General features: G+C 47.9%; 1 protein-coding gene across 2 annotated transcripts in view; it reads left to right on the top strand.

Annotated features, from left to right (window-relative positions):
* SYK (spleen associated tyrosine kinase) overlaps positions 1 to 27,532 on the top strand; it is a 102,716-nt gene that overhangs the window by 42,649 nt on the left and 32,535 nt on the right. The window contains exons 2-7 of one of the 2 annotated variants that reach the window (XM_082629194.1): positions 7,321 to 7,749; positions 9,841 to 10,001; positions 20,978 to 21,113; positions 24,175 to 24,256; positions 24,641 to 24,684; positions 26,389 to 26,457. In XM_082629194.1, the coding sequence (XP_082485320.1) occupies positions 7,348 to 7,749; positions 9,841 to 10,001; positions 20,978 to 21,113; positions 24,175 to 24,256; positions 24,641 to 24,684; positions 26,389 to 26,457 (894 nt within the window). In that variant the 5' untranslated portion in view covers positions 7,321 to 7,347. The remainder of the gene's footprint in view (positions 1 to 7,320; positions 7,750 to 9,840; positions 10,002 to 20,977; positions 21,114 to 24,174; positions 24,257 to 24,640; positions 24,685 to 26,388; positions 26,458 to 27,532) is intronic. The other variant, XM_082629195.1, reaches the window with a different exon arrangement.

Raw genomic sequence — 27,532 nt, 5'->3', positions numbered from 1 at the left:
TGGCCGGAGGCCAGGATTGCTGCTACCCCAGCCTATAGTGGACAAGACAGCCCCCAGAGCAGAGAATGATCCAGCCCAGATGTCAAGAGTGCCAAGGTTGAGAAGCCTGGTGCTGATGTAATGAAAGGTGACAGATGGAAATGGGTGAGACCAACAAAATGAGTGTGAGAGGGGCAAATGCAGCGGTCTTAGTGTGTAAATCAAGGGTGGGGGACGTGCTTTGACCACATGTGAAAAGGGCAGCTTTTCATTTGCCAGAAACCCAAGGTGGATACTGGAAGCTGAGGCCACCCATGGCTGCATTTGTGGGCTACCGACAGCAGCCCAAGAGGGGCCTGTGCACTTGTGTGTTTAGATCTCAGCGGTGGTGGCATTGAAGCCAACTATACCCTTAAGAGTGTCTTGGGCAAATTGGAATTGTGTGGGTCTCGAAGGAGGTTGGACACATGTTCTCTGAGGTTCTCTGACTCTGCAACCATGCTCTTCACCTGGGCGAAGCAGCAGCTGCACAGTGAGAGTTTATATTAGTAAAGCAATGGCATTATTCACTGTAGAAACTCCAAAAAGGAGAGATCAGCAGGTTTCCATTTAATAGGTATTTTGTGAGCCCCTGGGAAGCCCCTAAGTGTTGGGGATGCAGGTCGATACTTCCAGACCTTGGACCTTACCTTGTACGAGGGCAGGCTTGTGGTGAATGTGATGCAGGAAATAAACCTTTTCAGGAAATAAAGATGAACTGGGGCATGAAGCCACTTAGACTCGGCCATCAGCATGCGCCCCTCTGAGGAGGTGACATGAGCTGAAACCACAGGCCTGAGAAGGAGGAAACCAGCCATGGGGGAAAGTACAGCGGCTGGGACAGGAAGGAGGGTGGTGTGGCTGGACGTGGTGAGCACGGGTGAGATGGGTAAGTGGGCAGGTTGAGGAGGGGGCTCAGGCCAAACCAAGTAGGGCTTGAAGGCCAGAGGAAGAGGGTTTGGGATGTGTCTGGGAGAGGGAGATGGCTTGCTAGCATCACTCTGCCTGCTGTGTGGGGAATGGTCCACGAGGAGTGCTGGGCGGAAGGGAGAACTAACGGGTAAGACTTCCATCCATGTGAGTGAGAGGTGATGGACCTTCTACCCAGGGAATGTCAAGGGAAAAAGAGAGAAGACATGGCTTTGGGATATGTTTTAGAGGAAAACTGATAAGAGATCCCTGGAGACCAGCTGGTCCAACCTCCTTTGAGATTCCCCAGCCCATGATGGAGCCCATTGGTCTCTGAATGGAGCTCACTGCTTCTCAAAGGGACATGTTCCAGGGTGGCCTGGACACATCTGAAAGAAAACATGTTCTTTTCTGAGCTAGTGGATTAGACATGCATGATGAGTGAAAAGGAGGGATCCTGAAAGTCTCTAGGGTCTCGTCCTGAGCAACTGGTTAGAGTTGGTGTCATTTCCTCAGTTAGGAGGGGCTCAGGGAGGACCAAGCATGAGCCATTGAAAGTCCCACTTTAGGCACCTGAAGGTTGAGTGACCCTTTAGATGTTCAGGTGGAAACGTCAGGTAAGCAGCGTTTAGGTCAGGAACTCAGCCTGGAGAGATGGATGTGGGATCCACGGGCACGTCGTTGGCAGTGGGGCCATGTGCCGGGAGAAGATGCAGCTGAAGACCCAACACTGGGTTGCAGATTAAACGAAAGAAGGAGCGGTGGACTGGGGAGGGGTCGGCCAAGAAGAGGGACTGACCCACTGAAGTGGGAGTGCTGGGTGGCATCCAGCACTGCTGGGAGGTCAAGCAAGATAGGGCCAGAGGAGTGACCTTGAGTTTGGCCATTTAGAGGTTGGTGACATTGGCAAGAGCATATTCATGGAGTGTGGAGTAAAGGCCAGGCAGAGGACAGTAGGCAGAAGAGGATGCGGCAGTGCAGAGGCTTTGGCAGAAAATACAAAAGAGGCCAATAAAAGCAGCCAGGGTCCTTCCTCCATACCCACTGTCCTCTCAGACTTTCTGTCTCTTGTCTCACTCTCTCGGTGTATGTTATTACATACTTGGGTACATATAACCTTTTAAAAACAAAACTAGATTGCTCTGGACACATTATTTTGAAAGCTGCTTTCACTTAATCATACTGTTACCAAGTCCAAGATCGACGTACGACAGGCCAATACATTGAGAGATGAGGTCCTGGGGCAAGGAAAAGCAACTTTATTCAGACTGAGAAGATGGCAGACTACTGTCCCAAAGAACCATCTTACTGGGGTTTGGATGCTAGTTTCTTTTCTAGAGCAAAGAGGGGGAGGTGAGGAGGTAAAGTAAAAAAGGTGACACTAAGTTGTTGCAAATATTTCCTGGTTCTGACCAGACTCTGCAGGCCATGTGTTAATTTCTTCTTTTCCTGCTGGCCATTCACAGGTGGCCCTTGTCAGGATATTTCCTGTGAGCTAAACAAAGGCATTTTAGCTTAACACTCAGGCATAGGAGGCAGGGTTCCCAGAGATGGGCCATTATGTGTTCTCTAAGCGATGGGCAACATCCCTTTAGTGATTAACTTGTAGCAAAAGCAATAGAATACAAAGGTTAAAGTAAGAGAAACACATCCAATATGGAGTCAGATTTGTTCTTCCCTATTACGATACCTATTAATCAACAAATATTTTTGACCACCTGCTGTGTGCCGAGACAGGGCAGTGAACAAAGGCATCCTCTTCTCACCTCTCAGAGCTGGCGCTCTGGTGCGGGGACTGAGACAAGAATCCAATTCAACAGCAAGTTACAGTGTGTTAAAGGGTTGTTACCCATGGAGGTGTGCTCTGGAGAAAAACTAAGCCAGGAAGGGAGATAGGCTGCACAGGCATCACAACATTATTTCATGTTATAAAACATTTTTCTAGTGGGAAATCCACCTTGAACCTGTGTCATAAAAAGGCCCCAGGGCTTCCCTAGTGGCACAGTGGTTGAGAGTCTGCCTGCCGATGCAGGGGACACGGGTTCATGCCCCAGTCTGGGAAGATCCCACATGCCGCGGAGCGGCTGGGTCTGTGAGCCATGGCCGCTGAGCCTGTGCGTCCGGAGCCTGTGCTCCACAACGGGAAAGGCCACAACAGTGAAAGGTCCGCGTACCGCAAAAAAAAAAAAAAAAAAAAAAAAAAAAAAGGCCCCAAAAAGCAAATGATGCTGTATTGTTATTTTTTTTAATTGAAGTATAGTTGATTTACAGTGTTGTATTAGTTTCAGGTATACAGCAAAGTGATTCAGTTATACATATATATTCTTTTTCATATTCTTTTCCATCATGGTTTATTACAGGACGTCAAATATAGTCCCCTGTGCTACACAATAGACCCTTGTTGTTTATCCATTCTATATGTAATAGTTTACATCTGCTAGTCCCAAACTCCCAATCCAACCCTCCCCAATGCTGTAGTGTTTTGAGGTGCTCACCTGGCAATAGCATGAAGCCTCACCTTACTCAAGAGCTACCTGTGCACCAGCCGAGGCGCTGGGGGCATTTGGGGAGGAGTTGGGGGGCCTGGTCCATGGGGACCAACGGCCTCTTTAGTTTCTCAGTTTTGAGCTTTGGAATAAAGCTGATTTATCACAATAAAGTGATTTCACAGATGGCGAAAAATAACTGGGAATGTTGAAATAGACAAAAAAAAAAAAAAAGTAGCAAGCTCTAGGCACTGTTGAGGAGAGTATTATCCCTGTGTGTGTTAAACAGAGTTTGAGCTCCAGACTTTCCCTGGGGTCCAAAGAAAAGGAAGATTTAAGCAGTGCCTGTGAGCAAGTGTGGACAGAGAGGGGGCCAAGTCAACGGGCATGTGGAGGGGAGTACACAGCAGAGCGGGGAAGCTGCTGTCTGTACTTATTTACCATAGTGAGCGAGAGCTACTGTCTGAGGAACAGGGCTGAGAGCAGCAGCGCGGTGACGCAGATTCTGTGGCCAGCGGCTGCAATGAAGGTGACCATCTCCTGTCACCGTGGCCTGTGTTGTGGAGAAGGCCCCGAGTGGGCAGTGGTGGGAACTGGTCCTGAGAAGGCATAAGCAAGGCATCGCACATGTTGTTCATCCCCCAAATTAAATAGCCCAAGAATGTGCCCTAAGCTGTCCTTGCAATAAACCATATCTACTGTCAAAACCACCACCAACGGCAATGGCCCAGTGCATTTTCTCAGGCCCTCGCCCAGCGTCACCTCCAGCACAGGAAATCACACCATTATAAAAGGGCTGCTTGGGCTTCCATGGTGGCGCAGTGGTTGAGAGTCTGCCTGCCGATGCAGGGCACATGGGTTCGTGCCCCGGTCCGGGAAGATCCCACATGCTGCGGAGTGGCTGGGCCTGTGAGCCATGGCCGCTGGGCCTGTGCGTCCGGAGACTGTACTCCACAGCAGGAGAGGCCACAGCAGTGAGAGGCCCGCGTACCGCAAAAGAAAAAAATAATAATAATAATAAAATAAATAAATAAAAGGGCTGCTTGGCCAGGCACTGCTGACACTGAGGGCAGCCAGGCCTTTTCCCTCCCAGGGAAGCCAGAGAGGCACCACCTGCTTAGGGGTGAGTCTGACATTCACCATCAGAGCCATTCAGGAGCATCCCGCAAAGGCCTGGAAGATGGGCCTGGCAGGCTGCCTTTCCGCCTGTCTTCTATCTTGTCACGTTGGTTCGCTTCAATGTGGGATTTACGTCCGAGGGCCAGCCCCAATGTCAATCTTAGTGGCAAACGGATGAATTTTAAAAATGATAGTTGTTAAGGTTTATGTAAATTAAAAAATATTTGTAAACACTTACAATATTGTTTTTGAAGACTTACTGTTGAGGCCAATGGTGGGTGGCAGCTCTGTGAGAAGTCCCAAGCACTAGGGACAGCTGAGATCGAGGGTGCATCTGGGGCAGGTGTGCAAGATGGTGTGTCCCTCAAGCAGAGGGAGTGTGTGAGCAAGGAGATAGGAGGGAACAGCCGTGGCCTGTGGACCGAGCCTGCTAGGAATGAGGCTGATAGGCAGAGGGGGATGGGGCAAGCTGCAGGGAACTGTGGGCCTACGGGACAGAGAGGGATGGGGCAAGCTGCAGGGAACTGTGGGCCTACGGGACAGGTGAAGCAGAACAGGAGGGGAGGGGGCGGCAGGGCAGCAGGACCTCAGTGCTTACAGCAGTGCAGCTGGGAGTGTTGCATTAGAAAGGGCAGTGGTAAGAGATACAGAGGGAACGGAACACACACCACAGCCATTTGGAAAACCAGCCTGAGAGAAAGCAAGGACTCTTGAAGGACTCTGAGTTCCTGGCTGGGGGAGGACCTGGGCTGAGGAAGGCAGGCGGGTAGTACATGGAGATCTCAGCCTCAGATACGGTCAGGGGCCCAGCATCAGCATCACCCAGATTGTTGGCACTGCAGCTCGGCTGGCCCCTGCGCTTAACAGAGTTCAGATGATGTGTAGGCACGTGGAGGTTGGAAAAGTGCTGGGCTGCAGGGGACAGGAGTTGGAAGTGCAGGTGGGTTCACTGTGCAGACAGATAGTTGAGGCCCTGGAAGACCCACTTCAGGAACAGAGAGGAGCATGAGAAAGGAGGCCAGGCCCTCACTCTTTGGGGGATGGGGGGCAGGGGCTGAAACTGTAACACAAATGACATAGAGGGATTAGCCTGAGAAGAAAGAAGCAGAAGGGAACTACTGCTCCCCAAAGACACATCTACTCACTGTCTTTCCAGGGATGTCTTTTGGTTAATAGCAGATGTCTTTACTTTAAGAGCAAATATGGATGGTACTTTTAAGAGAATACAGGGGCTTCCCTGGTGGCGCAGGGGCTTCCCTGGTGGCGCAGTGGTTGAGAGTCCACCTGCCGATGCAGGGGACACGGGTTCGTGCCCCGGTCCAGGAAGATCCCACACGCCGCGGAGCGGCTGGGCCCGTGAGCCATGGCCGTTGAGCCTGCGCGTCCGGAGCCTGTGCTCCGCAACGGGAGAGGCCACAACAGTGAGAGGCCCGCGTACCGCAAAAAAAAAAAAAAAAAGAAAGAAAGAAAACAAAACCTTGATGGAAGATGAATGTTTAGAGACTTTGACAAAGAAAAATTAATGATTGATAGTCAAATATTAAGAGAAGCAAATGAGAAAATTATTTGTACAATCAAATTATAATAAAACCCATGTCTTTTGGGGGACTCACTCAGGAATACTGATTTGGCAGTATTGCCTGGAGAAAATTCTGTTACCTCTACCAGGCAGGCACTATGTTCTACTGTCTTTTGTAAGGTGAGTCCTGTTGAGAAGAGGCTGTTTCACATAATCATGTGTGTGTGTATCTGTGTCTCTGTATGTGTGTGGTATGTGGGTCTGTGTGTGTTTCTTTGGGTGTCTCTGTGTATGTCTGTGTGTGTAACATGAAGGGGTATGTGCTTTGCTCCCTAGATGCACAGATGCAGTCATCTAGATACTTTACCATTGATGACAAGCCCCTTTTAGACTGGCAATATAGATCCTCCTCATCTACAACCACAAATGATCAAACAGTCTTCCTGTCAAATTACATTCACTGCCTTCACACTTCCCCTCTGAAGTGTGTGTCTGTTTAGTGCGAGAAGTATCTGTTTTTGGTGACAGGTGTCCTCATCACATGTGGAACCTGCACTATTTCTTCGATACTGTTCCGGCGGATGGTACAAGGCGGGTGCCAGGAAGTGGTCTGGAGGAGGGTGGGAAGGGGACAGTGTGTCTCTGAGGCCTGGGGCTCTGGGAGGAGGGCACTTTCATGCCTCAGGGCAGCCACTTGCCCGTCCTACCTCCTGGCCAGAGGTTTGACATATATAAATGTGGCCAGTGCTCAACTCTCTGGTGTCCAGCTATAGCGTGTGACACAGTAGACCCTCAATGTCCACGTAGAAGGAGTCCATGACGTCTTCACTGCACATAACTCTGACCAGCGTGAGTGTTTTTGACAACTCTCTGCATCTCCAGAGAACAAGGGGCTTGTCTGGGTTCTGCCCCTGTGCCCCACTGACTGTCAGAGAGCTCCTAAGCCCTGTTTTGCAAGGGGACTTCTCTTTCTAGTTTGTCTCTTAGCATTCTCTGTCCCCCCCGCCCCCCCCCCACACAAAAGATTAATTTGACTGCATGGGTCCAATGCTCTGTTTCTTGCTTCAGTATTGAGAGGGTGTGTTTGGAAATGTAATGGTTATGTGGGCAGAAACGACGGGGGCACAGTTGGTTCAGGCTCTCGACCCGAGTCCCAGAGGGAAGAGCTGCCGCCGGGCAGGAGGACTTGCGTCCTTATCTGGAGGGTCGGTGCTCTAACAGCGTCCTGCCGCTCAGCTCCTGACTTCCGCCCCATCTTTGTTTTGCCAGGTGGACACGTGAGGGGAAGGCGCAGGGATGGGCGACAGCGCTAACCACCTGCCCTTCTTCTTCGGCAACATCACCCGGGAGGAGGCAGAAGACTACCTGATCCAGGGGGGCATGAGTGACGGGCTCTACCTGCTGCGCCAGAGCCGCAACTACCTGGGCGGCTTCGCCCTGTCGGTGGCGCACGACCGGAAGGCGCATCACTACACCATTGAGCGTGAGCTGAACGGGACCTACGCCATCTCGGGCGGCAGGGCCCACGGCAGCCCTGCCGAGCTTTGCCACTACCACTCCCAGGAGCTGGATGGCCTCATCTGCCTCCTCAAGAAGCCCTTCAACCGGCCGCCCGGGGTGCAGCCCAAAACAGGCCCCTTTGAGGACCTGAAGGAGAACCTCATCCGGGAGTATGTGAAACAGACATGGAACCTACAGGTGGGCGGCAGCCGGTCCCCTGGCAGTGGCGGCGGGGCACGGTGTCGTGTGCGCGCGGGCCCTGGAATGCCACACGGGCACCCAGTTGCATGAGAGCCATGCAGTGGTGCCTCAGATAAGCAACCTATTCCTTAGTCATCAGCATGGGCCCCCAAATGCCTCACTCCAAGAAGACAGCCTTTCCTCTTTCGCGGTCACCCTTGAGAGGGTGGGCCCCTACTGTGCCAGCCATGTGGGTTTCTCCACCACAGGAAACCACTGTTACCCAATTCGTGCTGGGCCCTTTCAGAGAGGCATCACAGGCATATACTGGTTTTTATTTACCCAACAGGGTCATACTGAACACTGATTGGCACTTGATTTCACCCCTTCATAATATCTCTTGCAGAACTTTCCATGTTGACAGATGCACAGCTACATCAGCCTGTTACTGGCTGCCTGATGGTCCCTTCTGTGCACCATAATTTATTTTACTAGTACCTATTGACGGACACCTTCATGGTTTATAAATAACGCTGCTAGTGACATTCTCCTAATGCTTTACGCAGCATCAGCAGGATAACCCTGAACAGGTTGCATTTGCCACAGTGAAGGATTTGGACATATTGACAGGTTGTCATCCAGAAAGCTCCCAGAGGTTGTGACAACTTACATTCCTGCCACACTCTCAAGAGCACTTGATATCAGGAGCCACCAGGCTGGCTGATGGTCTCCTGCTCAGACCCACATGTTCAACCATTTCCTTGTGTTTCCTGGATGTATGTTTCCTATATATCCATGTGGATGTATGACAGTACAGGCTTTCTGAGGATTCTATACACCGACTTCTTGACTCCTTTAATATGTTCTGCACTGAATTCAGTCTTGCAAACAGATACTATGTATTCAGTATTTTTCATCAGTATTCATTACATAAGTCTTAGACCATCTTTTTACTCTTTTCTTAAATCAGATAAATCAGATTTATTGAGGTGTAATTTACACACCGTGAAATTCATCTTTTTTAGGTATATGGTTCTATGATTTTTTGACAATCACAGGGCATCATGTAGCCCCCCACCCCAGTCAAGATATGCAACAGTTCCATCACCCATCAAGCATCCTCATGTTCACCCCCAACCCCAGCCCCTGGCAACTCCTCATCTGATTTCTGTCCCTATAGTTTTGCCTTGTCCAGAATGCATATAAATGGACTCACACAGCATGTAGCCTTTTCAGAGCAGCTTCTTACACTCCACATAATGCATTTGTGAGTCAGCTGTGTGTCAGGGGTCCATTCTTTATTATGGCCGAGTAGTATTCCACACCCTTTTGCTTTTGCCCTCTGCTTACTTTGAATCGGATGCCTCTCTGGTACGTAACTATTACTGCTTTTGTTTTTCATTCCATCTGTGAAGCATGACAAAATTTTCAAATTCACCTTCCCTTCTGCCTTCCCTCCCCCCTTCCATCTCCTCGTGTGGGTTGGTTATGTTTTTATTTTCACTTTTGATTCTTTTTATAACTTGGAATAATCAACTCAGGTTGTTTATTTACTACTGTGAAAGATATCTATTTCTCTCCCACTAAGAACAGTTGAAGAAGCGAATTTACCCAGCTGTCAGCCTTTTTCTCATTTTTGTCTTCCATGTTGTCAAGGTTTATCTCCTCTTTCTGTGATCACATCTCTTGCAGTTACAGGCAGCAACATGTGTAAGTGCTCAGAGTGAAGCCTTGTAGAGGCAGACAGATTGTTATTATGTGACCAGGGTCTAACACAGAACAATCAGTTCTAGGAGGCGACTGATTGGAAGAGGGCAGGAAGACCATTCTCTAGACCTCATGGATTATACCAGATGGTTTCTAAAGCCCAATGTGGCTTTGAAAGTGCCCACCTCTGTATCCTAAAATCTATTTTGTTAGTTATATACTTGAAGGCACTTAAATAATATATCAGATCTATTGGCTTTATTTATTGAATGAACATACAAACACATAAATAAATGTGATTCCATTTTACCATGTCAGGACTTAGGATAGATTGGAAATGCTTTCTGCGTCTTTCTCGTCACTTTCACTTGCTATGGCTTCACTCTCTTCTCCTCGTGGCAGGGTCAAGCTCTCGAGCAGGCCATTATCAGCCAGAAACCTCAGCTGGAGAAGCTGATCGCCACCACAGCCCATGAAAAAATGCCCTGGTTCCACGGAAAAATCTCTCGGGATGAATCTGAGCAGATTGTCCTGATAGGATCAAAGACAAATGGAAAGTTTTTGTAAGTATTGTGTCTTTTCCCTTCACCCAGTAGCTCCAGGCCTGCTTGGACAGTTAGTGGTAGCTCAGCCTCCCCATCCCTGGAGTCCTGGTGACCCTGGGGTGGGGATCATGTGCTATCATCAAAACACGTGTATTGGTTGGCTGCACAGGCATCTCAAATTGAAGCCATCTCATGGAATTCAGCATTTGTTTTGCCCAGTATGGCCCCAAAGTGAACACTTTTCTTGGGCACTGAGGGACATCATTGAAGAATATCTATTCAGCCACATATTCTGCTTTTAATGACAAACATGGAATGCGTAACACTCTCTGTGGCTATCCATCCAAGCTAAAGATACTGCAGTGTGTTTGCTCACATTTGTCCCAGGATCTCAGACTTTTCTTCTCTTTTTACTTGGGGAGAAGTACCAATAGGATGGATAATAAAGAAAATTTGCTGGGAGTCGCTCATATGAAAGGTTAGTGCAGGAACTTGATCACAAGCAGGTGTGCAGACTCTGGCCTCATAATCTCAGAAATGAGGTGTGTGTCTCAAGGCCTGCTCACTCTTATCCTCAGTGCTCAGTGCACCTCAATCCTGGAGGTGCTGGAGATGCAGGCTGCCTGGGGGCAGGGTCAGTGGTCCAGAGAGGGCAAGGAGCTGTCTCGGATAGGTGTCGACCTCATTCCCCCGAGGTGCTGTGGCAGGTGGGCTTGCCAGCCAAGGCATGCTCACCTGTGTTTGTCACTGCTCAGTGACCCCTGCCCCGGACATGCTGACTGGGTGCCCCAATCTGGGCTCGGACACTTACACAGCAGTGTAGCCCCATGACCAAGGATGTGGAGTCACACCCAGCTGGCATTGTAAACTTTTCCTAGAATTGAAGTGTTTTCTCTGAGTATCCATCTATGTAAAGAATTTTCCTCAGACTTTCCCATAATCCCTATTATTTAAGAAATGATCTTAAACACAATACTCAAAAAAAAAAAAAAAAAAAAAAAAAAGATCCTAAAAACAAGTCCAGAGCAGCCCAGGCTGGCACACAGCGTGGCTGGGATGATGGCTCAGTGGATGCAGTAATGGCCGCTGGCAGAAATCATGGGACAGAGGGGTATTTTTTCCCCTCAGTGTGACACCTCTCAGCTCATTTTCCCCTGAGGTTTGAACTTTTACCACCTTCTTAGGAATAATTTCCATCACACCTGTCATGGGACTGCATACGTGGCATCTTGGTACGTTAAGTCAGCCCCAAATTGGGTTATCCAAACAGCAAGGCCTCTGCCTTCTCACCGGTTCAGAAGCCTGCACTCAGACTCTCACCAGGGAATAGCTACGTTCAGGGAGAGCGCCTGCTCCCCACTTAGACAAGGGGGTGTTGCAGGGAGCACCCACCCTGGGACAGCCCCACAGCTGTGGGGTCCTTCCAACTGGGTCTTCTCCAGCCCCATCCAGGTTTCCCTAAAGAATGTGTCTCCTGCCTACTTCCCCATCATTTAAACCGACTCGCCCATCTGTGGACCAGCATTTATCAGTGTCCACAGTTGCGTGAGGCACTGGACACCAGCTCCGTCCTGGGCATTGGAGACGGAGGCGTCTGCCTTGTGGAGCCCACATGTCACTGGCAGAAGTAGACACTGAATGATTGAACAAGAGCTGCACAGCGCATCAGAGCATTTAAGGAAGGGACTAGAGCATGCTGTGGTTGGGGGTTCTGTTTTATGCTGGATGACAAGGAAGGGCCTGACTGTGAAGGAGACATTTGTGCAGAGACCTGAAAGCAGCTGGGAGCCATCCTGATGAGGGAGCAGCATGTGTGGGTACCCAGGGGCCAGGAGTGTGCTAGGAGGGCCAGGCCACCACAAGGCCACTGTGGCTGGTGCAGAATGAGAGGGGGAGAAATGGAGGATGGGGGCCAGGTTACTGAAGGCTCTCGGGCATTGGGAGGACTTTGCTTTGGGCAAACCAGTCTGTCCAACTTCGGGAAGGTGTTAGGGAGGATCCAACTGAAGTTCAATGGGACCCGTCTGGCTGCATGTAGAAAAGAGCCAGTGCAGAGGTGCAGAAGTGAGCATGCTCACCGGCCACACTGTGCATGTTTTCTCTCCGCTTGAACTATGGTGTGAAATCCATTTGCGGTAGCAGAACCCCTGAGCCAGAAGGGACCTCACTGCTAATGGTCTAAATCCCTTGATTTTCAGACAAGGACTTAGGCACAGAGGAGCTTGCCCAAGGCTTGTCAGGCAAGTAGGAGATGAGAGCTGGAATGTGGTGTCCCTGGCATGTCTGGGCTGAGAGGAAGCAGAAGCAAAAGCCACGTCCAGGGCGTCCACTGTCTCTGGCTCCACCGCTCTCCCCATGTAAGGCGTGGTGCCAGGGCACATCACTCAGAATGCCCGCTCCCCCCTCTAGTCTCCTGTCCACACAGCTTGTCTGGGACCGTTCAGGAGTGGCTTTGTGAAGAGTGGCTGTCAGGGAGTGGTACTGTCCTTGGAGAATAAAGGCTCTTTCCAGAGGAGATGGACAGTGTGGCCTGTAGACCCTCCCTTGCAGTCATCTGTGGCATTTCTAGAGGTGGCTTTTCATCACCTGCTATGATGGGCTGAATGTTTGTGTCCCCATAGATTTGTATGTGGAAGCCCCAGCCCCCAGTGTAACAGATTTGGAGGTGGGGCCTTTGAGAGAAGATTAGGTTTAGACGAAGCCATGAAGATGGGGCCCCATGATGGGATTATCTATGAAAAGGAAGAGGCTGGACTCTGCCTACACCAGAGAGGCAAGGCCATGTACGTGAGTGTACAGCCAAATGGCGGCCGTCTACATGCCAGGAAACAGGCTTTCACCAGCATCGTGATCCAAGACTTCCAGCCTCCAGAACTGAGAGAAAGAAACGTCTGTTGTTGAAGCCCCTCAGCCTGTGGTATTCTGACTAAGGCACCTGCCTGTGTCTGGGGTCTGGCTTGGCCAGATGGGAACACTAGACAGGGACCCTCAGCCCAGGTCCTGTGGGTCGGGGCCAGAGCTGTGCCTCATTCGTGACATCAGGGACAGAGGCAGAGTGGACAGGCTGTGTTGGGGATGAGTCCCCTCAGCTCTCTGAGGCCTCATATGACAGCACAGTTTGCCATTTTGAGAAATTAGCCACAGCTCAGGCGTGACTACAAAATGGATTTGTCAGGAAAGAGAAACAAAGCTTACTTTCTGAAAATGTTGTATCCTCTCCCCCAAAGGAAGGATCCAGAATTGGTGGGGTCCAAAGCATGTTTAATTTGGAGACCCTCTTTAAGAAAGAACACAAAATTAGGTACAAAATACAGCATATTTTAGAGTGAGAAAAAAAGTCACAATGATTTGCAATTTTTAAAAAACGAATCAATCCCTTAAACATACAAAATTTAGAAAAAGCAATATTTTATTTTTACTTAAGTTCCTGACACATGTCTATAGCACCTTTTATTTTCTACATCTTTTGACGGCATAGTGTTTGCCTCTTCATTTGACAATAATTTGGTAGTATTTTCTTCATTTTGAAAAAAGAAAACTCAGTCCTTCCTCTAGGTTCACAGCTCATTCTGAGTAACGCACATCCATTTTTAGGATCATTGTCAACTCTGGGAAAAGAAGTTGGAGTGGAAGAAAGAGTGGTCTTCTCTGGCTGTGATTAAATATCTTTTACAAATCATATAAAACTCTAAGGCCATGTGGTCCCACTGCTGGGCCCTGCTTGGGCCAAACGAGGCCGTGGGACGGGCTGTGGTCAATGGTTCTCTGACTGTCCAGTTCAGAAATATCTCACCGTGTGGTTCGTGCAGGACAGCTCAGAGCTCACATTCACAAGTGCTGCTCCAAGAACACATCACATCTGCTGAAATGTAATGTGCTAGTCCCTTCGTATCATCATGTAAGGGATCTCAGAACGAAAACGCTCTAAAATTTCCATGTTCTGCAAACGAAAGACAATGGAATTGTCACTTGCTGTGTGTTTAGTACCCAGGAAAACATTTTATTGTTTTTGGCTAAAAGTCCTTGCAAGTCTTACAGGGTCAAGAGTGAGTTCTGGGTGACCTTTAAAATACACAGATGGCAGCTCTCCAAACGGCTGAATTAACATGGCACAGAAAAGATAGTATCTCAGATTTGTCAAAGGAGTCATCAAACCAGTAAGTCGCCAATGCCATTTTCACTGTAGTTCTTATTTTCTGACTTTACAAGTATGCTGTTAAAAAAAAAAAAAAAAAAAAGCTGCAAAAATAGCCTTGCACTCCACAAAATAATGCATTCCACCAGATGTGTGCCAGACATTGTGATAGGACTGTGACAAACAACATAGACTTTAGTCCCTGCCTGCACCGTGCTTACAGCCTAGGGGAAGATGTTAAATTTAGAAACACATAACTACAGAGTGTGTGACGTGTGACTACATGTCCCACTCCATCCATCACGGTCGTCCCACCTAATGACACCGTTGGTATCTTTATTTCTGTTCACTTGTTTGTTGTCCGTCAGTCCCACTTGTTCTCCATGCCCAAGTGCAGGGACCAGCCTCCATCTTCACGGGTGGAGCCCCAGTGCTCAGAACAGGTCTCAGTGGTAGGAATCTTTTTCTGGGGAAAGGGACATTTCAGCTGTGCTCTGAGCAGTGAGGAGAAGAGAAGCAGTAGAGAAAGAAAAGAAAGGGGTCCTGGGCAGGAGGAAGTGTCAGTGCAGAGTCTTAGGGGGCAACACTGCCACCTGAGCGTGGCCTGGCCCAGGAGCAGGGCAGGAGTGACAAGCTGTGTGAAGGAAAGGCAGTCCAACCAGACAGGAAGTCCCTCCTGACCCTAAGGGGTGGACCAGGGAATGGATTGTCCACTCAGGGAGAGTGAAAGGGGGCCGATAACATGATGGGAGGGGGTACAGCAGGGGTCCACAGGGCTGTCTCAGGCCAGATGGTCATCCTATTACCACACCAACTGTAATATTTGCCAAATGATCCTTAAACTGGCCGATTAGATTTAGCTGAGGTTGAGGTGGTACTAAGGCAGTTCTGGACTCCATCAGGAGGGAGGAAGAGCCACAGCAGGATGAGTGCTGGGGCGGCTGTGCCCAGAGCCGCTGGGTGAGAATGGTGGAAGGCAAGAGGTGCTGACTGCAGGTCTTATTTTGGAAATGCTTGGTGAACGCCAGGCCAGCGTTGCCATGGGACTAAGAGGTGGAGGGGATTGAAGGAGATCCCAGGAGAGCAGGTGGGGATGAGGAGCTGCCAGGTCGAGTCTCCTGGGCCAAACCAGTGGTACAGTCAGGTCTGGGAGACTTTTGAGGTCCTGAGGAAGACCCTGACCTCTGGGCTGGGCCCCTGGATTGTGAAGAGAGGGGAATGAGGGTTCTGCAGGGGGAGAGATGGCAGAGAGTCAGGTCTTCGACCAGGACCGTAGTTTGCAGAAGTCAAGAGCGAGTGTTGCCCATGCCATAGCTGAGTAGTGTGGGCAGGGCAGGAAGGTGAGAACAAAGGCCTAGAGGAAGGCCAAGAGAGTTGGAGTCTGAGGGTCTGAGAGGCACATGTTCTGGGGAGTGTACGAGCTGTGGCCTGTGGGCTTCGCGGGTCCTGAGGTCGTAGAGCGTTACATCCCCTGCAGTTGCGGGTGGTCCTCAGCACCCTGCGCTGGCCTGTGGTTGTTGCATATGATAGGTGGGACTCCTCGACCCGTGCTTTTCTCATGACAGCTCTTTAATATGTTACAGTCATCCCAGGTAGCCTGGGGCCCTGTATGCAGAGAAACAAGACAGTGCAGAGGCCTCTGAGCAGGTACCACGTAGTGGTGCCGTTTATCCTTCGCATGCCCTCCACAGTCAACCACCTTTCCAGCCCTGCAGAGCAATTGAGTTCCCTGTGTGATGTGCTCTTATGTGCTCTGCCTCTGAAATCCAGGTACCCCAGACCTTCCCTCCCCTGCCCCAGCGTCCATGGCTAACGGGCCCAGCTGCTCCGTGGCATGTGGGATCTTCCCGTACCGGGGCACGAACCCATGTTCCCTGCATCGACAGGTGGACTCTCAACCACTGCGCCACCAGGGAAGCCCTCACTTTTTTTTTTTTTTCTCTTTTTTGCCACTCACTTTTCCCCGCTTAAGTTATAACTCACTTTTTGTTATATATTTAAATTTCAAAAGTGATCTCTGGGTTTAGATAAAACCTTATTCATAGATGAATGAGACTGTGTGACCTTCATATGCCACAAAAAAGGTGAGTTCAGTGAGCGCTCTTAGGTGTTGCCATCATGGATCAAAGTGTGCCATTTTATTCGACACGTGTGGTTCTGCAGCCGCAGGTCAGCATAAAGTGTCATGGCCTGTCTGAAGTGAAAAGTTTAAAGGGGGTTGTGGACTAACATCAGTATCACTTCATTGGTCTGATCAAGGTCCCCATGAAGCTGGAGGAGAAGCAGCCTGACCTAGTTTCACCTCATAAACTAGAGCAGAGGGAGAGGGGGGGGAATTGATAAAACTTTTTAAAAGGCAGATGTGTGAAAGAATAGCTTGGCATGGCCCCATATTTACACCTGTGTTCCACACTGATCCTGCTTTCATTGCATGTATGGTGTGCTCATGTGCCTAAATGTTGCTATAGTGCAAAGCAAAGGCACCCAGAACTTGCATTTCCTTTTGTCTTCCGTGGATCATTAGGGCTGATACCTCTCCTGAGTCTGGGGGTGCTCTCAGCGTTATACGGGCAAGCATACTACTGGGCATTGCCACTCCCATATCCTCTCCTTCCTTACTCCTCATCTGCTGTCTTGAAGCCACGGTTGGGCCCCATGCCGCAGTATCTGACCACCCGATACAGTGTCAGCCCTGGAAGTGAGCCCCTCCCTGTCTCTTTGTACAGCCCATCCCAGCCATAGGCACACAGCTTATCCCAGGCACCCCCTTTCCCCTCCGTCCAGCCACGCTCTACTCTGCCCATGGGAAAACAAACGCACAGGACAGTGAGAATGCCTGGTGGGCTAGGATGTGCCCCAGCTGTCCTGTTCTGTCTGCAGCAGACGCAATGCACTGTCCCCAGACCTTGCTGGGTGGAGGTCACCTTGAGGGTCCCACCACCTCCCAGTCTTCACTTCCCTGTCAGTGTCTGGGCATCATTACCACATGTTTTCTCTGATCCAGGAGGTCGTAGGAGGGTGGAAAAGGGCTTCAGGCCCCCCAGGCTGTGCCTGGCAGAACAAACACTCTCCCCACCTCAGCTTTGCCAAGTGCTTGGTGTCTGTGAGGTGCAAGCCTTGCTCATCGCAGAGCCTGAGACCATCCACCCGCAGAGGCAAGGTGGCTCTCCTGCCCTCTCACCAAGGACCTCAAAACGGTCTTAAGGCCAGTTAGGACAACTTTGCAGTTCAAAAGTGCTGAAGTCCCACACCCTGTCGTAGCAAAACACAAATCTGTCATGAGCCTGCTTCTTCCAAGAGACTCACTGGGAAAAAATACAGTATTCTGTGGCTTCCAGGAATATGTCTGAAGATAGTTGACCTGGAGGGTGGAGGCCAGCAACCCCAAGAAAAGGTGCAAGACTAGTCTTTGCTCTTTCCCCTTTGGGTGTCCATGTGACAAACCTGGCGGGTGTCCCAGGGTAGAGGGGTGCTTTCTGAGGAACAGGAGGGGGCCAGGAGGAGGAGATACTTCAGCTTCCAAACCAGTATTTTCCATATGTTAGATTAAAAATAGCCCATCCCAGGATCCGCCTGCAGCCAGCAGACACCTCACAGTTACTGGCCGTTAGTGTCACCAAGCCTCTGGGCTTTGCCACCTACAGATGTTGGGCCTGTGGGTTTCCCTTCTCTGCCCTCGTTTCCTGCCAGCTGCCTTGGGGGCTGCTCGGGCTGCGTGTCCACAGCCTGTCCCTGTGCCTCCCAGTCCTTAGATTGTGCTCACCAGGTAGCTGTCACCGCTGGCATCCCGGGAGCTGAAACAGGTTGCCTGGCTGGAGCTCTGGGAGAGAAACTCCTCTGGGACCTGTTCTCAGGGTGAGCCCCAAGGAAGCGTGTGCCTTTGCAGAAATCACTGCCCAAAAGCAAGAGATGCTCAATTTCTGCCTACAATCAGCTCTCTTTTAATGCTGTTTTTCTTATGAAATACTAAACACACAGAAGAGTGAGTCACTCTGTAAGTGCAGCTTAATGGATAATTCTAAAGCAAACACCACTGGAGTCAAGAACTAAAACACAAGCAGCATCGCAGAAAGCCGCTCACTCACACCCACCCGTTACAGGACACCACTTCCTGCACCCTTGTGTCCAGCATGCCCTGGCTTTTTTCTTCTTTTTTCTTTCTCGTCACCACCTAGGACCTAGGTGTACATCAAAACTGTTTGCATTTGCCTGTCTGGCAACTTCATGCATGTGGAATCACAGTATATGTTTTATACTTGTGAGAGTCATCTGTGCTTTGTATCACTGCCATTTGTTTGTTTTATTCTATGACATTCTGTGGTATGAATACCCCACAACCTACTTACTCTGCACTTAGGCTGCTTACGGTTTTTTTTGTTTTGTTTTTTTACAAAATTTTGGCAAAGTATGCTATTTTGTTTTACATCTTTATTGGAGTATAATTGCTTTACAATGGTGTGTTAGTTTCTGCTTTATAACAAAGTGAATCAGTTATTCATATACATATGTCCCCATATCTCTTCCCTCTTGCGTCTCCCTCCCTCCCACCCTTACAGTTTTTGATAATCGCAGATAAAGCTGTTATAAGCATCCCCACATACTTTATAGGTGCAGAATGCACACATTTTGTATATCTTGGAGTGTTTTGCTGACTCAGAGGGGAGAAATAGGTTCAATTTCAGTAGAGAATTCCAAACTGTTTACCAAAATGATTGAACTGATCCATGCTCCCACAGGCAGTATACGAGGGTGCCTATTGCCCTCATTCTCAGAAATATTTAGCATTTTTGGTCTTCTTAATTTTTGCCAGTCTGAAGGGCGTGTAATGGTATTTCCACTGTGGTCTTAATTTGCATTTCCCAATTTCTGATGAGGTGATTGAACCATCTCTCCAGACATTCTGTGATCCTCCATCTCAGTTTTAACAACAAAAGGTCAATCAGGGCATAAGGCAAGGTGGAATGGTTGGGCGTTGGACATGGATCTGGAAAACCAGAGTTCAGATCCAGTTCATTGATTCCAGGGCCCTGAGGTCCAAGATGCAAAGGACTTTAAATCAAAGAGAGTGGTATTTTGGAATGGCCTATGAGCATCAGTATCCCAAGGTCACCATTTATATGCACATATGTAAATTGATATTGCTTCACATTAAGAATTTGTATAGTTCTTTGTACCTCCAAACTATCCTATTTGTTTGCCACGGATGCTTATAAAATTAACAAAGCAGGTGTGAGTAGCCCCACATTATAAAATAGCTTCCCTACAAGATAGACTCAGTTATCCTTCATATAAAAATATGTTTTTCCTTTTCTGTGTGGTGGTTTTTCAGTTTGACAGCAACCAACTGGCCTTCATGGGCCATGTAACCGTGAAAGGGAGCTTACACTTTGGGGTGCCGGTGACCTGGTTGGGTTGGGAGGAAGGGATGTTTTCACAGAGCAGAAGGTTTCAGAAGCGGCCCCTACCGAGGCCGAGGCAGGTCTGGGCCTTTCCCGCCACCCACACCAGCTGCCCTGAGCACTGGTGCATGCAGGGAACCAGTTCGTCACGCACAGCCAAGCACAACTTAAACTTATTTTTAAAACAAGGTTCCAACGACACAGCTCATATCTCAAGTCCTGGGTTAGCTTTTTGAGGTGAACGTACAAGGCCAAGGGTGACCACGTCAGCTTCCAAAGTGCATCTTGTGGATGTGGCCTCGTACAACCCAAAGGAGGCATCAGAAATTTCCCCTCAACATGGAAATCCGACGGCAGCTTGGCATATTTGTACTCTTCCCAAAATACAGTGCATTGGGCACATTGCTTAACATTTGGGGACCTCAGTTTCCTCATTTTAGAAAATGCCAAAGCCGGAGAGGCTTTCTGGGACCTCAATGACTCACTCTCTCGCAGATCTTGTGATCCCAAGGGCTTGAGTTGCTGAGAGGGGAAGATGGGCTGAGGATGGCGATGACTAAGGAATTCAGCTGGGGAGGGGCTTCACCTCCATTCTGTGCCTTTGCAGCCCCACCTAGCCTGCGCCCTCCCCAAGTCCCACAGGCCCTCCCCATGGGCGGCAGGTCCCCCTGCATCACAGCAGGTGCCTCTCTGCTCGGTATCAGACTCACAAGTCTCATTTCCTAGATAAGGGAAGGGGGTGGGGTCCAGGAGCACCCACTGGGACCAGGAGGCAGAGCCTGGGCGCCCAGCACAGCCAGCGCGGACCTGGCTCTGCTTGCTGCTCCCCACCCCACGCTGGAGGACATTTTCTTCTGGCAACGTCATCTGACCGCATCACATGGAACATTTTAAATACCGGTCCTGGTCCCGCCCTCTCCTCCCTGCAAAGGGGAGAGCGAGCTTGAGGGAGTGAAGAGAGCTTTCAGCCCCCTCCATCTGGGGTCCAGAAGGTTCCTAGTTAAAATGCCCACCAAACACCACCCCCCTCCACGCCCACCCTTGGCTAGACAGGGGAGCTGCACTCCCTGGAATCTGATCCAAATGCAGACCTCACTGAAGAGAGGAGGTGAGTGAAGAGGACTCCCCAGCTGTGGAATGCTGAGGGTCCCACTTACTGGTACCCTGAGCAGTATTGCTGCTCCAGGCAAACAGAGGACTTGCCCCCAGAGCCCAGGCCTCTCCTGATGCCCACCCAACGCTCCCCAGCCTGCTGGGCTTGGCTGTGGCCTGTCCCCGACCATAGCATTTCCTTGTCTGGAGCTTGCGGTGTCACTGAGCTGTGGGCTGGGCCTCCCTGGGTACAAAGTCCTTGACTCCTTGTTCCCGAGGTTGGGACGCTGTTGCAGGCTGCCTCCCCAGGGTGCTTCTCCCTTCCAGGTGGTAGGAGTGATAGTGATGCGCTGTCTCCTCTCTTCCAGGATCAGGTCCAGGGACAACGGGTCTTACGCCCTGTGCCTGCTGCACGAGGGGAAGGTGCTGCACTACCGCATCGATAAGGACAAAACGGGGAAGCTCTCCATCCCTGGTGGGAAGAATTTCGACACGCTCTGGCAGGTATACATCATCCTTAGAAAAGAGAGGAACCAGGACCTGGACCTTGTTAGAATATGCCACCTGGGTCCTTGCCCAATCAGAGTCTGCTTTTCAGCCTTCAGGTTCCTGGATGACTGGTCTAGGGTCATCATGTCAGGTGATAGAGGCTCCCATAGCTTATCCAGGGCCCCTCAGCTCTTGGCACTAGGAAGTGGTACCCGCTCAGGACTGTGCTTAGTTTAACCAGAGACCCTGGCTTGGGGCACTAGAGGCATTTCTTTCTAAGACGTTCTGCCTGGAACCCAGAACAGCCTATCAGACAAATACACACAATAGAAAGGTTTGGATGGCTGGGAAGGGAGGCCTAGAAGTGGGTAATCAGACTGTTCTTTGAGTTGTGAGAGGCCAAATTTAATATAAAATGCCAGGTGCCATTCTCACTGCCAAGTGAATCTTGCTGCAAAATTAGGGCAACCTAGCAGTTGAACCTGCGCTTCAGGCCACCACTTGTTTAGGATTGTTCAGCCCTGGTCTAAAAAGGGGTTCTTCTTGACCTACCTGATAGTAAACCTGAAAACAGAGCATAATTTGGGAGTTTCTTAGGCACTAATGAGCCCTAATCTGGTGTTCATCCCTGCTTAACATTGAGCACGAACGACTTGGCTTCATTCTAAATCACAGCTCCATGAGGAAATGGCAAAGCATCCTATAAACTGTAGTGGGTCCAGAGACAGAGAAAACCAAGGGACTCTGCCATCCCAAGAGCGAGAGCTACGTTGAGCTTTTGTAGGTGCGACACGTCATCGGGGATGGGTTCAAATGTCCACACCAGGCCCCGCCAGGAACCTCATGTGTGGTTACAGCAGGAAAGGACCTGACTCAAAATCTTGCCTTTTTAAAAACTGTGATCAGGGATGCCCATTACCTTTAAAGCACTTAGAGTAACCACCACACGGTGTATTTTGGTTCCTAACGCTGTAGCTGGGGACAAAATCTTCTTCTTTGAATGCTGGGTATTTTAATATTTATTCATATTAGTCATAATGCTGACATTGTCTTTTGGTTTGTAGATCATTAGCATGTAGCTTATTATCAACCACAGACTTTGTTTTAATGGTACCGCTTTGAAAGAGTATTTAACCTATTAGGTACTAATGCCCAATGCAAATCAGAGAGATGAGTAGGGAATGTTGCCTTCTGGTATTAATTTCCCATCAGAGTCTCTCACTTCCTACAAGAATTATTGATGGTGTGCATTTAAAGGCACTGGAGTCCATCTGTCAGCCCAATGCTTGAGGGTCCTGGGCTCCATCACTGGTACACAGCCATTACACTTCTCCTGAATGACCATTTTCCCTGTCTGAGCCCACTCACAGTTTCCAAGTCTGCATGCTGACTATAATGTTAAACAACTTTAATTGTTAGAAACTATATATGTTTAAGAAAGAGCATAAAAATGCCAGCAGTACCTTCCATTTTTACAAGTGTGATTTCATTGGTTTTCCATGACACCAACGTAAGGTACCTCTGTGCCCTTCCCCCACCCAGGAGTCTGAGAGTTGGTAACTGCTACACTACCCTAGTATTCCTTTCTTTAGAGCTAGGGTCAACACATCCGTGGACCAGATCTGCCCCTGGTCTGCTTTTCTGTAGTACTTGAAGACAATGGTTTTTATATGTTAAAGGGTGGTTTTTAAAAAAATAAATAAAGAACTGTGTGACAGATGCCATGTGGAGTGAAAAAGTCTAAAATATCACTACCTGGCCCTTTACAGAAAAAGTTTGCAGACCCGTGCCCAAGAGGGAAATCTTTACATGTATGCCCACCTCCCAGACACCCTTGTGGCATAGATTATCTGAAAACATAAGCTTGTAAGGAGATATTTGAATGACAGTGGGGAGATGTGTGATATTTCAGCTGTTGTAGGGACCTCAATACTATTAGCCTTAGAACACACTATTGCATTTAACAGAATAGAGAGAACTTTGATGTCCATCTCAGTAGTGTGTTAGGGCTGCTCAGATTGAAACATTTATTAAGAAGGTGGATCTCATGTTGTGTTCTTTCCACAATAAAATAAAATTTAAAAAACAGAATGCTCCCTGGAAGGATAAAATATATTCATTCGACAAACATTCATCTAAATAGGTAAGATTTGAGAGGAAAAAAGATTCAGAAGCAAAGAGTCCTTAACTGGAAAAGGTACCAATAAACAGATAAGGAAGAAATATCAGATATGAAGGCTTTAGCTTGTCTGAAGAGGAAATGTCTGTATGAGAAAAGTAAATGTGAAAACTAAGACTGTCTTCCTATTGCATAATTTGATTAGATATAAGTAAATCTATGTGCCATTCATTTATTTTTTCATGTAGCAATCAGGCATCATGATTCATAGTTTTCTGGGAGCCATTAGCCAAGGCTGTCCATATCCTGTCAACATAAGGCCATTTACCAAAGGGTCAGCTTTCCCCATGTCCCAGCTCTTACATCACCTGTGCTGTGATGTCTTCCCTCTGAAACTTTTGGGCTGAATTGTTTGGTCCTTCCATAGCCTTTGCCCACAACACTATTACACCATTAATCACTTTACATTGTTCATTTATATCTCCACCAAGAAAGTACTTCAACTGTAGGATGATTCACCATAGTTTACCTTTTGTCCTATCTCAGGACCTAGCACACAGCAGAATGTTTGTTTAATGACTGAATAAATGAATGAACATTAGCATGCTGAATTCATTGTTATAATATCACACAGATATGGGAGAATATAAACAAATAAATGCAACTTGCTACCCCCAAAAAAAAAAAGAAGAAGAAGAAGAAAGAGAGAAAGAGGGTAAGCCAAGAGCAGAGTCCAAAAGGGAAGGTGGCATGTGGACTTCTGTCCAGAAGTCTGAGGGTGGCAGGAGAGAGGCATGGGAAGGGATCAGGAATACCACCAAGGAAGCACCTTCTGTTGTTAAGCGCTGTCCTTGAATCACTTTTAAAGTCCAAAGGGGAGTCAGCTGCTCCAGGTCAGGATTTCTCCATTGCCTGCCTCCATTATTTATTATACTTTCTTACTTTCTTCTTTTTCAGCTTGTCGAGCATTATTCTTATAAGTCAGATGGTTTGTTAAGAGTTCTTACAGTTCCATGTCAAAAATTTGACGGGCAAGTGGGTGAGTAGCCAAGACATTGGAGTCTCACTCTTTCAGATGTTGATAATAATCAGCCTCGTTTTAGATCTGGTCTGTTGCAAATTCAGACAAGATGGGATGAGGCTTTTGTTTTTACTGATTGATTAAAATGATGTCAGATTGCTCCAGTTTTATAGATATCATTCATCAAAAAATAGCTGATAACTTTAACTTTAAAAAACAAACTCATTTTAATTGCTTATGTGAGAAAGCTGAAAGAGGGTATCAAGAAATGTATGCAGAAAATGTATCTACTCCTCAAGCAGTAATATTTTACAGTCACATTGATTGATCTGCAGTGGGGGAGGGGATAAATAGTTGGTTTTCACTAACATAACAGTAACTATCCATGTTCTTTCTAACCAGGAAATATTAATTTCCGTCCACAACTTCCAAGTTCCCATCCTGTGGTAAGTGTTACTTAGCCATGCTGTTAAAAGTGAAACAGTTGTATATTAACATGATGAAAAGCATGTTTAGATAACAGGAGTCATGGTAATTGTTTTCATCACACTTGATAAACTGGGATTGCGGGTGTCAGCTAGAATCAGCCTATTTTCAGATCCGAGCTAGCCAACTTAACTTCTTAGGTAGGTTAAAATTCCTCCATTTTCTAAAAGTATACAAAATGACCATGCAACCCAGTGTTAAATCAGAAATATGCCTCCTGGCAGATTTGGGAAATGTAGCATATTGTTCAGGTTCAGTCCTGATCCGTCCATGTGGAGGCATGTGCACGATCCTTGTGACCACGTGCATGATGGTGTGGTGAGCCAAGTGTGTAAGACATCTCACTGAGGTAGACCGCCCGACTCTTTTGGTTAAATCAACCAAGACATTGTTATCAGAAAAATCACCCTTTCCAGGAAAGCTGCTTTGGCCATACCTTGGTGGAGGAAGGCTTGGGATGGGGATGTTCTGTGCCATCACATGAGAGAAGCCCTTAGAGAAGGATGGATTCAGGGGCTTGGCCAGAACCCACATCTCCCTCCTTGTCAATAGGAGGTGAGAATGTGGTTTGTCCACACTTCTCCACGTGGGTTTGCCCAACACATGCCTGATACTCCCAAAAAGAGAGAATTCCAGCTCTTTCCTCCCTCCAGACTGTTATGAGTTGACACACGGATTTATACTCCAAGCAGGAATGATGTCCTGCTACTTTAAGGGGGACCTCACTGTGGGCATTTGATGCCCTTTAATGCCATCTGTGAGGAATGAAAATTACCCCATCGTGAGCTGTGCACTCTATACCTCACTTTCTGCCTGTTAACACTTAAAATCTGCAAAAGGCAGAATGCCCACTCTGCCCTCTGAGGGGGCTATTGACTTGCTCAGAAGCGGCAACTACGCTGAACCAGGCAGGTTCTCCGGGCACAGCCCCTGTCCCCAGACTGGGGCAACTGGAGCTTGCTAAAATACCAATGAACTTTGGGATCAACCTCTAAAATATAGCACCTTAATGGAGTCATCATTTTATTTTGCCCTTTATACAGCTCTTGGACCTGGCGAGTCAACTTTAAGGTTGTACCCGTCCCATCATGAGACAGGTCCATTTTCCTCTAAGAGGCATGAGGGCTTAGGACTGAGCACTCTTAAAAGAATATCAAGCCCTCTATTTAACCTTGCATCACCTAATGGCCTCAAGGAGTTGGACCTTTTGGAAAAACTTTTTATTGACTAGTGAAAAACATATAGGAAAAAAATGCATGTTCCCTAAGGGCCAAACTCAGTGAATTTCCACAAACATCATGGAACCAGCACCCACAAGAAGTAACAAAATTGGGCATGCAAAATTAGTTTCTTTAGGATGATTTGTCTTGAGTTTGTGACTTAATAATTCTGTATGAAAAGTCGGCTATTTAATGTAAAAGCTCAAATTTATAGCCTTCTATGGAAAATATTGCCCAAGTATTTTTCCAGATCCTTCTGCTCAAGGGGTCAGCTTTTCCTGAAGCCTTTTTAATGATCATGTGTTGCCCCTAGTGCATCTCATCAACAGAATCTGGAGGGCGTTAGTGTAATTATAGAACAGGTTAAAATAGCATGTCATGTAAGGTAGCCTGTATTTGTTTTCTGAAACATTTTTTGTTCCTCTTTGCCGTTATGGTTTCTAGACTTGGTCAGCGGGTGGAATAATCTCAAGAATCAAATCATACTCCTTCCCAAAGCCTGGCCACAGAAAGGTGCTCAAACGTCCCCTGCTTGCTGTCCCTGACTAAGTGGTAGGACAGACCCGCACTCAGCACCCACACTCTGCCCTGTGGCTGCCCACTCCGTGTGCCCTGCTGCCAACCCTCCTGCTGCTCTGGTCTCATGTCCCTGCCATATGTAGCCGTCTTGGGCAGCCCACGCCCTGCTTTCTGTGTGGTCCGAGTCCCTTTCCTGCAAAGTCCATCACCGTGAGTGTGCTCTCTCCGCTATAATGTGCTCTTGGAACTCATTTCAGTCCATGCAATAGGTGGGAGGGAATTCTCATATGGGAAAGTCTTTTCAAAGCGAGCCAGAATCACATGCTGCAGCCTTATGGTAATTGACTAGATAAATTACATGTTGGCGGAAGGAACAGCCAAGGTTGTGTGGATCCTGCCCAGGGACTACACAAGGCCATTGGATTTATAAATATGAAGTGCCACAGTCACTTCATTGTGGCTGTACAGTTCCAACACAAAACTTTAAATATAACATGTATAAAGACAAGGTGGAATTTGAGAATTAGAAATGCCATTTTTATTTATGAGAGAGTGAAGCTGACATATAATGCATTTTCATAGTTTGCTATATGATTGAATTATGAAAGAAATAAAAAGAAGTTCCTTTTTTAAAGATTTTTATTTATAATGAATCACCTCCCTCAAAAAATGTATTTATAACTTGTATATGGATTGCTTTTCTGTTTTTACTTTTTAGTTTTATCATTGGGGTTAAAATTGATTATTTTATTAATAAGTCTTTCCATTTTCATATCGGTTGGTATTTTTCCAAACATTTCAGCATATAATTGAGTGTCAGTTCATGAAGCAGATTGCCTAAAGTACTAAGTAGAAACAACGGAAATAAAAAGCATAAAAGCCCTGAGATTTTCTTTCCAAGTGGCAGTCATATTCTAGATGTTCTCAATCATGTTGACCACAGAACAGAGAAGTGAGTTTAGTGTGGTGTTTGAGGGGAAAAGTTATGTGATAAACCTGAATGGAATAACTGTCTGTTTTGATATCATGCTCCCAGTCAGTGTGGATCAGCTCGTGGGAAACATCAGCC

The sequence above is a fragment of the Mesoplodon mirus genome (genome assembly GCF_964341445.2).
Source record: "Mesoplodon mirus genome assembly, chromosome: 1".
Classification (NCBI taxonomy): Eukaryota; Metazoa; Chordata; class Mammalia; order Artiodactyla; family Ziphiidae; genus Mesoplodon; species Mesoplodon mirus.
Note: the sequence above shows the minus strand (reverse complement) of the source record. Positions and strands in the feature narration are given on the sequence as shown.